Below are 12,090 nucleotides of genomic sequence, written 5' to 3'. Positions count from 1 at the left end.
GCAAGGTCACTGTGGAAATGTATACACAAATACCCCGTAGACGCACTACACAGAGACCCATAGACTCATCACACAGAGACTCATAGATTCATCACACAGAGACCAATAGACCGACCACGCAGCTACCAATAGACTCATCACACATAGACCCATAGACTCACTACACAGTGACCCATAGACTCATCACAGACACCCATAGACTCAACACAAAAACCCACAGACGCGTCTTCTTGCTTCTTTCGGTAAAGTCACGTAGAAGGGAAATAATACAATAATAAAAATAAAACATAATAAAATAATTCTCACGACGTTTCGGCCACAACGCAAGCAGCCGTCCTCAGGTGAAGAACAGGTCTGTCGGGAAGACAGCATCATTCTTCACCTGAGGACGGCTGCTTGCGTTGTGGCCGAAACGTCGTGAGAATTATTTTATTATGTTTTGATTTTATTATTGTATTATTTCCCTTCTACGTGACTTTACCGAAAAAACCAAGAAGATGAATCCCTGCATTCACGAAAGCTTTAAATCGAAATCCACAGACGCGTGTCAACAGATCCACAGACGCATCACACAGACCCACAGAAGCATAACAAAGACCCACAGACGCATCACACAGGCCTACAGACGCATCACACCGAGAACCACAGACTCATCACAGAGACCCAAACACTCACCACACAGAAACCCCTATACACTCATAACAGAGACTGGACTAATCACACAGACCCGAAGATTCGCCACACAGAGACCTACAGACACCACACAGACCCACAAGATCACCACAATGAGACTTAAAAATTCACCACACACAGAGACCCAAAAACTCGCCACACAGACACCTATAGACTCACCAGAGACCCATAGATTCACCACACACAGACCCGTAGACTCACCACACAGAGACCCACAGACGCATCACAGACACACAAGCTCACCACCACAAGGAGACCTCCAGATTTACCACACAGATCCAGAGCCTCACTACAAAGACCCGTTGACTCACAACACACAGAGACCCATAGACTCAACACACAGTGACCCATAAACCCATCATGCAGAGACCCATAGACTCACAACACAGAGACCCATACTCACCATACAGACCCATACTCGCCATGCAGGCTCATCACAGAGACCCGTAGACTCATCACAGGGAGCCAGACTCACACTCTCACCCTCACACACAGACACTCACACCCTCAAACACTGTCAGACTCTCACAGCCACTCACTCACACACTTAATCCATCATTTCCGCTGTGTCCCTAATCCCTGATGCCTGGGGGGTCATGGAGCTTAGACGGTGGAATCCTAATCCTGCACCTGGCAAGAGAGATGGAGAGATCTGTGTGCACGTCTTTGTCTTGCGTGTCTGTCTGTGTGTGGGTGGCAGGATTGGAAGGATTCCCTGATGGTCCCCCTCTTCAAGAACGGGGAACCGCACAAACTGTGGCAACTACAGGGGCATCTCCGTCCTCAGTGTGAGGCCGGGAAAGATCCTGGCAAGGATTATTCAACATCGCCTTGCCAGGCACGCTGAGTAGAAGCTTGCAGAGCCCCAATGTGGTTTCGGGAAAGGGCGGTCCCCTGCACAGATGCCATTTTTTTTGTCCGTCTGCTACAGCAGAGGTGTAGGGAATCCCAACAAGACCTACATCTCTGCTTTATTGACCTAGTCAAGGCACTATGATACCATCAGTAGGCCTGGGCTCTGGGTTGTTCTTCGTGCTTTTTTGAGTCTCTGACTCTCTGCTCACAATCATTAAGGACCTTAATAATAGCAAAGCTAGGAGTCAGGAGCCATTCCCTGTTCACCTTCGGGTGCGACAAGGATATCGTCTGGCTCCCACGTTATTTAACATCTATTTTGACCACGTAGTTTATCAAGCCTTCCATGGCTGTACCAGAGGAATTTTCATCTGGTATAGATACAATGTGATGCTGATCGATGCCTGGGTGCGGTCGAGGGATGGCTCTCTATTGCTCAACCACGTTATGTATGCCGATGATCTGGTAATTGCTGCTCACTCAGAAGAGGCGTTGGAGGCGCTGCTGCTGAACCTGCAGCTTGCCACTAAGAGGTGGGGTCTTTCCATCAGCCCCACCAAAACTAAGCACCTGCCTGGGTACTTAGTATCATTAGACACTCCACAACTCCCAATCGGTGATGGGGCCGTTGTGGAGAGAGTAGAGAGTTTCCCATACCTGGGCAGTGTGCTCATGACCGGCTCGGGTTTAACAGCAGAGGTCTCACTCCGAATCAGTCGAGCAGAAATATATTTTCATCGGCTGTGTAACGCTGTGTGGAAGCTACCGGGTTTGTCGCTCCACACGAAGCTTCAGGTCTTCTCGGGCACAGTCGTGCCCTCCCTTCTCTACGCTTGTGAAACATAGACCTCTCTAATGGAACATCTTTGCCGGTTAGAAACATCCAGGCTGGCCTGCCTATGATCCATCCTGGGTTTACCCAGGCTGGATTGTGTGAGGAGCTCACAAATCCTTGAAAGATCTGGGCAAAGTCCCATCGGTGAGTTCCTCCGGCAGGCAAGGCTGCTTTGGCTGGGTCATGTAGCCCGCATGCTCAGCCACCGCATGCCTAAACAGCTATTGTTCGACCGGATCAAGGAGGCTAAACGGGCGCGGCACGGGCTAGAGAAGAGATGGAGTGATGTGGTACAGGAGGACGTGGAGCTGAGTGGACTTGCCGATGACTGGTACCAGCGGTGTCAAAATCGGCCTCTGTGGACGAGGCTCATGAAGGACGCTACTGGGCAGTTGGAGGCAGTCACCCTCCAACAACAACGGAGGGCGGAGGAGCGAGGCTCACAACAACGAGCGGAGCACCAGGTCGCTAAAGCATAGCAAGTTGGCACAGTAGGGGGCACAGGTGGTGCATCAGCCAGTCATCTCAGTCAGTCGGCCTGTGGCACCTGGGTCTGCCCAGTGACCTCCTGCCAGCGGGCGATTGACACTTCACGTGGCCTCAAGGTGCACATGGCCTGGCACAAGCGTCGTGGTGACGTCACCGCCATCTAGTGGCGAATGGCGGTTGTTGTTGAGTAGGTGGGTGTGTGTCTAGTACCTGGTGTAGCGGAAGTGGTGTAGTAAACATCGCCACTGGGGAGACAAAGGCGGCCGGGCGTGGTCCTGGCCACCCACACCCTGTGTGTGCCACAGTGCTACTAACAGCACTTGCCCCGACAGCCTGCTACAGGCTACACGGGGGATCTTTGGTCTTTGTATTCATAGACATCGATAAATATTGATATCGATGCATACGTATTGCTGATACATATTGATGCATACGACACGTATCAATAGATACCCATGTGTATGCAGTGATACATCAACAAAGGTAAGTAATGTTTATACTTAGTGCAATGTATTAATGCGTAAAAATGCACACATTATTTTAACAGCAATACATACTGACATGCATCAATAGTGATACATATATCGATTAAGTATGGTAGATTAACAATGATATATTAATATATAACGTCATGTATTTAACGGCGATATCTTGACAACGATGCATTGATACATCTCATTGGGATATATTGATAGCTTTCTGAATAATATATCAATACATAACGTCATATTTTAGTACTATATTACCAGTGATATATAGATACCTATGGCGACATATTTATAGATTAATACGTATATTGTGATATATTCATATATAGCGTGATATGAAACAATGAGGTATTAAGTGATACATTGTTAAATATATTGCATGCATTCATATATTATTGATTCGCTTATCGAATGTAAAGCTATATTAACATGTAACGTTAAACAGAACGCGTGATATATTATTAACATGTTATTATATTTAATATAGTAATGGGTTATTTTAAATCAATGATAAATACAAATATTAATTCGCATCTTGCGATAAGATTTAAATCGCGACACATTAACACAACGCATTTCATATGCAACGTGATCTTTAACGGTGATGTTATTCGATTTTGTTCGATTTTGCAGATATATTTATCTTGATATCGATACGCGTATCAAGTGACTTTAATGCGCATTTATAATAGCAATTAAATTCTGTCTTTGCGGATTTCATTATTAACACCGCAACAAAGGTGGCATTTGCCCCTGTCGAGCCGAATGCACGGCCAACCAACCATTCGCAATAATTACAGATTACTACAATGGCAATAGCAATGTTAATATTTTGCTCACACATTTTCATTTTATTGTTCATTGCAACGTAGGCGGCGGGGGAAGCGACCAAAAAAATATTCAAAAGGAAGGGGAAAAAAGACGGCTTCGAATGCACGCACCGCATCGCGAAGCTATCCCGAGATAAGCAAATTAACAGTCGCAACCCCCCCTCCCGCGGACGATTACATGACAAGGAGCCCCAATACAGAACGGGGCGGCCATCATGGATCTAACGGAGCCTCCCCTCAGCCTCCTCGTACCGTGAGGAGGATGCTCAGCACGGCGCTCGCCAGCCGCCCCATCTGCGCCGCCATCGGATGCGCCGTGACAACGCGTCGACGGTGTCTGCCGGGTGGGTGGGTGCCGGGTGGCGATGCGAGCGCTCCTGCAAGGAGGATGGCGGCGGATTGTGGAAAATTCTCGCTGCCTCCTCACAGCGTCCTCCTGCTGCTGCTGCGCTGTGCGGCAATGGAGGGAGCCGCCGCCTCTCCCCCCCCCCCCGGGGGGCAGCTCTGTCGCAGCGTGACGTCACCGACGGCCCAGGGACGCCTTCCTCATTGGTTGACGGCTTCTTTCCGGAAGATTTTGGTGTTTTTTTATTTGTCGGGGGGCCGGGGCACCCCCCCCTCCCGCCATGTAAACACAATGGGTGACGTCATTCTTCCGGAAGATAGAAGAGTCTTCCCATCTTCCTAAATCTTCCGGAAGACTCTTCCTATATTCCGTAAGATGGAAAGGTCTTCCGGAAGAAAGGAAGATAGGAAAACTCTTCCTATCTTTCGATTTAAAGCTTTCGTGACTGCAGGGATTCATATTCTTGGTTCTTTCGGTAAAGTCACGTAGAAGGGAAATAATAAAATAATTAAAGTAAAACAATAAAATTATTACTATCTTCTTATCTTCCGTAAGATGGGGAGATCTTCCAGAAGATGGGGAGAGATGAAGAGTCTCCCCATCTCACCCGCCACTCCACCACCCCGATATTAAAACAATGGGTGACATCATTCTTCCGGACGATGTGAAGATAAGAATAATCTCCCTCTCCTGGTGTACAGGAGGTCCTGGGTTCGATTCCTGCTACATAGAGTCTATGGGCAGTGTGGATATCAGATGTTAACTACCTCTCCTGGTGTACAGGAGGTCCTGGGTTCGATCCCTGCTACGTGGAGTCTATGGGCAGTGTGGCTATGAGATGTTAACTACCTCTCCTGGTATACAGGAGGTCCTGGTTTGGTCCCTACTACGTGGAGTCTATGGGCAGTGTGGCTATGAGATGTTAACTACCTCTCCTGGTATACAGGAGGTCCTGGATTCGATCCCTGCTACGTGGAGTCTATGGGCAGTGTGGCTATGAGATGTTAACTACCTATCCTGGTGTACAGGAGGTCCTGGGTTCGATTCCTGCTACATAGCGTCTATGGGCAGTGTGGATATCAGATGTTAACTACATCGCCTGGTGTACAGGAGGTCCTGGGTTCGATCCCTGCTACGTGGAGTCTATGGGCAGTGTGTCTATGAGATGTTAACTACCTATCCTGGTGTACAGGAGGTCGTGGGTCCAATCCCTGCTACGTGGAGTCTATGGGCAGTGTGGCAATGAGATGTTAACTACCTCTCCTGGTATACAGGAGGTCGTGGGTCCAATCCCTGCTACATAGAGTCTATGGGCAGTGTGGATATCAGATGTTAACTCCCTCTCCTGGTGTACAGGAGGTCCTGGGTTCGATTCCTGCTACATAGAGTCTATGGGCAGTGTCGATATCAGATGTTAACTACCTCGCCTGGTGTACAGGAGGTCGTGGGTTCGATCCCTGCTACGTGGAGTCTATGGGCAGTGTGGCTATGAGATGTTAACTACCTCTCCTAGTATACAGGAGGCCGTGGGTTCGATCCCTGCTACGTGGAGTCTATGGGCAGTGTGGCAATGAGATGTTAACTACCTCTCCTGGTGTACAGGAGGTCGTGGGTTCCATCCCTGCTACGTGGAGACTATGGGCAATGTGGCTATGAGATGTTAACTCCCTCTGCTGGTGTACAGGAGGTCGTGGGTCCAATCCCTGCTACGTGGAGTCTATGGGCAGTGTGGCTATGAGATGTTAACTCCCTCTGCTGGTGTACAGGAGGTCCTGGGTTCGATCCCTGCTACATGGAGTCTATGGGCAGTGTAGCTATGAGATGTTACCTCCCTCTCCTGGTGTACAGGAGACTCTATAGTAGTAACGACTGACTCTGCACTACTGACTCTACAGTAATATCTACCGACTCTATAGTAGTATCTACCGACTCGACAGTAGTGTCTACCAACTCTGCAGTATTATCTATTGACTATAAAGTAGTATAGTGGCATCGGGGGATGCCACTACACTACTTTAGAGTAGGGGTGACAGGGGGCCATGGCACTCCAGATGAACCCAGAGGGCTAGTGGCCGGAGGTAACGGGGGAGGAGCCCCAAAAGAGGGGGCTGGGGGACCCCGGGACTGGTTCCAGGTGCTTCTCGAAAGATCGAGAAGGGAGGCGTGGCTCGGGTTGGAGGAAGCCCCGGGACTGACTATATAAGCCGGACTTCTGAAGGGGTCCTGTTGTGTCTATACCCCTTTTTTTATTAATATTAAGAATAATTCTGCCAACATATATAATATTTTTTTAATAGACACGGGGCAACTTGGGAGAGAACAAAGACGAGCAAAAACCCGTTCCCCCACTTCCACAGATGCGTGCACACCTCGCTTCCAAGGCCAGAAGGCAGGAGAGAGATAGCCATCAAATGTCATAAATTCCACACAAAAGAAAGGGGAGGGGGGGTCGCAAAAGGTGTTAAAGTAACACCCACGCTTCAGAAAGCCCCCTCACGACACAGGGACAGGCGCCACGAAGAATAGATATATAATTATATTCTTAACAAAAAAATAGCATTGACAACAAGAAAGCACAGACGGGTTTTGAACCATGTTAGTTAAACAAAAGTTACCAAATTAGCCATGAAGATTAAGCAAACATTATCTATCCTCGCTCCAAATGGAAACCAGACTACAGTCTGCACCAGGGTCGCGATTCATCATTTGTTATTTAAATACTGACATTATTTACCTTTAATAATTTCTACGCGGCATGACCGAAGCATCAAATAATAATTATGGCAGTCAGGGTCGCTCCTAAGCCAAACACAAACAAATTCCCTAGCCGGGATATCAGATAAAATAATAACAAGCTAAGTCAAATAATAAGTACGAAATTAGAGTGGATCGCCTAGGAGAATTAAGGGCGGAGAAATCTATCATAATTAACCAACAGGCAACACTCCAGGGAAAGCGAGCAGCTCACAGCCGTCTTTGTCTTCCCGAGAGGAGCGGCCACGGAGCACACACACAAAGCCAGGAAATGACCCTCATAAAAGTTCGTGGCGAGCGGGCAACGGCTCGAGAAAGGAAATGAACACATGCCTCCAAAAATAAATAAATAAACACACGCGCAGGGTGCTCCAATGACGGAGCACAGCCGTCTTTGTCTCCCCGCAGCACGGACAGCAAGATTTTCGCACGCGAGCAAATAACATTTCTCCATAGGGAGATCAAACCACGATGAAATACCGTGAACACGGCTACGACATGCATTGAGTCACTTACCATCAAATCACAATACTACTAAGCAGCAAAAGTTAGTCATTTTAACTTCCAAACCAAACGAAGCATTGAGAAACAAAGGATAAACGCCCAGAGCGAGGGAAGGGATTATAAGACTGGCTTAACGCGTAGGCTTTCGCGACCAATATTATTCATAATCAAAAAACGTGGATTATGATTTTTGTAACCTCGGTACGAACGCGAAGCGTCGGTCTGGTTTAGTTTGATGATTCATGTGGCACCATTCGCGAGAAAACCCCACCCCTCCTTCCAGAATTATTACGGACAGCTGTGTCTTTAAAGATCCAATAAACACACACGCGACACATACGGACGGACACGCACACGACACACACGGACGCAGATGCGTCCACCCCCACAACGGAAATAGTTATATTGTCCCGGCTTTTGAACAACTCGGAAAACCGAGTGGATTTTCTCAATATAAACCGAGGCAAAATCCATTCATCAGAGATCTCCAGGGCTCCGGCCCCCACCTCTCACCAGGGCTCCGGCCCCATCTCAGCTCAACGCCGACAACGAAGAAGCTCTTCCGTCATCCAGAATGATGATGTTCGCGGGGTAGCGACGTGCATCGACAAGCTGAGGTCTGCACCACCTAAGAAGAATCGCTACCCTGAGTCGCCGAGCTGCGAGTGAAGCTGACGGAGATTCCAGCTATAATTCTCGTGAGAGAACTTAAACAACGAAGCCCTGAAGTGAGGGCGGGAGAGGCATCAACTAGTGCCCGTATGAAGCTGGCAGCTGCACGAACAAAGGAAAGCACGGAGAAGAGAGAGTGACGAGGACCACAAGCAATCAACCTGTAGAAAGGGCGGAGATCGCCAAACGACCAAGCGAGCAAAGCAGAGAGCACAAAGCAGTGGAGAAAGCCTGATCGAACGGCCGTGAGGAAGAGGACAGCGCCAACGCATGCGCCGTGTATTTGATACACACACCGACCAACACCCAGTGAGAACAGACAAGACGTCCAGCAGCGACGACGATATCATCGCACACCGCCGAAGGCGAGCATCGTGCCGACTCAACAATCATCCAGCAGTGGAGAAGCCTGGAGCTGCCACCAAGAGAGAGAGAGCGCCATCGAATGCGCCGTGTGTTCAATACGCACACACAGATCAACCAGCACCAACGAGAACCGACTCGTAATCCCGCAGTGGAGAAAGAGAGTCAAAGCCTTCCGAACGAGCGCCGCCGTCAGAGCTGCAGAGAACGCGCCACCGCGCCGTCAGCTACCGAGGGCAGCCAAGCGCCACCAAGCGCCGCTGCTCACCTCCCTGCGGAGAAAGTCGCGGCTGCAACCCGCACGGGCGAGAGGAAATCTGAGAACCAGGGTCGTATCACCTCCCCCACTTACAGACTCAAGGAAGCACATAGTGAATATCGTGTCAAACCTGTTTCTTTGCCATAGAGTCTCGCCGAAGAATTAATTAAAACAGAGCCAGATTCGCTCTCCCACCAACACACACGCCCTCACCCACCATTGTCTCAAACATTCCGTTAACAGATATAATCTTGCCAACGAATCGATTGACGTATGCTTCGCCTTCGGGGTACAATAAGTGCTTTTATTGCCGTCATATGAATATCGTCGCATGCTTGTTTTAAAACTCGGCCAGTCGCCGATTGTGCTCGATACATGGGGGAACTAATGAGATGTCTGGTGGAAAAGTAGAGGTTACGGTTGTTAGAAGAATGTTAGCCTTCAGTTTAGTTAATGGCATAATCTCGCCAATGAATCTATGGACGTATGCTTTTGCCTTTGCATGTTAAGAGTATCACATGTTTGTTTAGAATAAAATTGTTAACCCAGAATTATCTCGAGTGTTTATTTCCAAATCCATGCAAAACTGTCTTATTCATAAGAACTGTATCCTGCGATGAGATATGAAATTGGAGACCTAACATAACATAAAAACACTAAGATAATCAGTAAATGTTTAATCAATGATAATCGTGTTATCCTGATTGATACAACTCTGGATAAACGAAACTAAGCTTAATTATCATAACTGCACACATTAACATAATCGCAAGCATTCGCATAAATTACTATGATTATCTCCGTGATTATCATAATTTATGCATATAATTACATACATTAACATAATTTATGCGATTTGCGTATTTTTTGAAATTTCGTTAATTTTTATAATTTTTTTATCAAAATTTCATAATACAACATATACAACAGTCCGGCTGCTGTTGTTAACTTGAAGACCTGAAGCCGTCACCCTGAAGAGAAGCCCCAAAGACAAGACCCGGACCCAAGTCGGGGTCCAGTCTTGACAGCCTCTTCCAGTTGTGTTAGGGCTAGTTAGCCCGGAGGGACTACCTCCTTAGGGTACCTGCTGGAAGGGGCAAGCTACCCCTTTGTGTTAGGGTGTTGATGTTCTTATAATAAACGTGTTGCCTTTTTCGATTTAAAGCTTTCGTGACTGCAGGGATTCATCTTCTTGGTTCTTTCGGTAAAGTCACGTAGAAGGGAAGTAATAAAATAATAAAAATAAAATATAATAAAATAATTCTCACGACGTTTCGGCCACAACGCAAGCAGCCGTCCTCAGGTGAAACCAGGTCTGATGAGGCGACAGCGTCTGAATGAAACAGCACACGTGCTTTGAGCATATATATAAGCTGGGTTGGAAGGGGGTGGGGAAAGGGCGCCTTGACAAAATAATTTGCATATCAAGGGGAATTTAGCATATTTATGGGAAATGCAGGTATGTGATTAGTACTACTTATGTCCGTGCATTATGCAGGATTAGCAGCATCCAAGGGAGGAGATATGGGAAATGCAGGTATGTGATTAGTACTACTTATGCCCGTGCATTATACAGGATTAGCAGCATCCAAGGGAGGGGATATGGGAAATGCAGGTATGTGATTAGTACTACTTATGCCCGTGCATTATACAGGATTAGCAGCATCCAAGGGAGGGGGTATGGGAAATGCAGGTATGTGATTAGTACTACTTATGTCCGTGCATTATGCAGGATTAGCAGCATCCAAGGGAGGGGATATGGGAAATGCAGGTACTGTATGTGATTAGTGCTACTTTGCCCGTGCATTATGCAGGATTAGCAGCATCACAGGGAGGGGATAGGGGTAGCATTAATGAAGGGAAGAAGTGTTAATAGTATGTCGCTGCAGTAACTAAAACCACCACGTAAACAACTAAAGTATAAACTACATAGTATCATCATTATACTAGATATACTCTACAATAAGCTGAGTTACTAACAGTAAGTAATACATTACAATTGTACGTCGTAAAAATATAATATGCTTTCATCTAAACTTTATTCTCTTACATCACACGAGTCTACACCGTACTATATACTGCCATAGACAACAAAAAAACGTGTTGCCTCCAGAGAAGCCTCTCTCTCTCCATTTGTACCCACTACAGTAGTATCACTGAGTCTACAGTAGTATGTACTGACTGTAGTTGTATCTACCGACTCTACAGTAGCATCTATCGATTTTACAGTAGCATCTACCGACTCTACAGTAGTATCTACTGACTCTTTAGTAGTATCTACCGACTATAATAGTATCAACTTTATAGTAGTGTAGAGGGGAATTGTGAGTAACCAATGAGGGGGGAACAGAAGGAGGTGCGAGCGGGTTGACAGTCAAGGATGACGTAACGTCACGGGTTGCGTAAGGGTCTTTGGAGAGCACCGTCGGGAACATGGGCGGAGCCGAGCTGGGGGGAGGAGCCGCCCAAGGGGTTCTTAAGGGAGACCCCGTGACGAAGGCGGGGACGTCGTGAGGGGCCAGGGTAAGGATTGGCTGAAGAGGGTCTCTCTCCTCGTCGCGGAGCGGTGTTGGCTGAACCCCTGCTCCGGGTAGCCGAGGGTAGGACCCAAATAGTATTCAGTGTCCAGGGTAAAGGACCGAGAGAGTGCAACTACACTCTCTCACTCACTCATGTCGAGTATGACAGTGTTTTAATAAACGGCAAAAGCCCTTATAGTATTTATCATCTCCGCGTGGGTCTAATGCACAACAGTAATATCTACTGACTACATTAGTATATTTTGACGCTATAGTAGTATCTACTGACTCTACAGTAGAATCTACTGACTCTATAATAGGATCTACCGACTCTATAGTAGTATCTATTGACTCTACAGTAGAATCTACAGACTCTATAATAGTAACTGCACACATTGAGGTGGGGGGAGACGAGGACATCAACTCTGTTCAGGATTCACCTCGGTGTAGTGCCTCTGTGTGGGCTTCCTCTTCGCCTTTTTA

The 12,090-nt window shown here is 47.3% G+C and overlaps 1 protein-coding gene across 42 annotated transcripts in view; it reads right to left on the bottom strand.

Annotated features, from left to right (window-relative positions):
- The window catches only part of LOC144953764 (amyloid-beta A4 protein-like), a 34,387-nt gene extending 29,696 nt beyond the window's left edge, over nucleotides 1–4,691 (bottom strand). For all 42 annotated transcript variants that reach the window (XM_078884372.1, XM_078884383.1, XM_078884363.1 and 39 more), the window contains exon 1: nucleotides 4,443–4,691. In XM_078884372.1, coding sequence (XP_078740498.1) covers nucleotides 4,443–4,496 — 54 coding nt within the window. In that variant the 5' untranslated portion in view covers nucleotides 4,497–4,691. The remainder of the gene's footprint in view (nucleotides 1–4,442) is intronic.
- Nucleotides 4,692–12,090: the final 7,399 nt, after the last annotated feature.

The sequence above is a fragment of the Lampetra fluviatilis genome, chromosome 82 (genome assembly GCF_964198595.1).
Source record: "Lampetra fluviatilis chromosome 82, kcLamFluv1.1, whole genome shotgun sequence".
In the NCBI taxonomy this organism is placed as follows: Eukaryota; Metazoa; Chordata; class Hyperoartia; order Petromyzontiformes; family Petromyzontidae; genus Lampetra; species Lampetra fluviatilis.
Note: the sequence above shows the minus strand (reverse complement) of the source record. Positions and strands in the feature narration are given on the sequence as shown.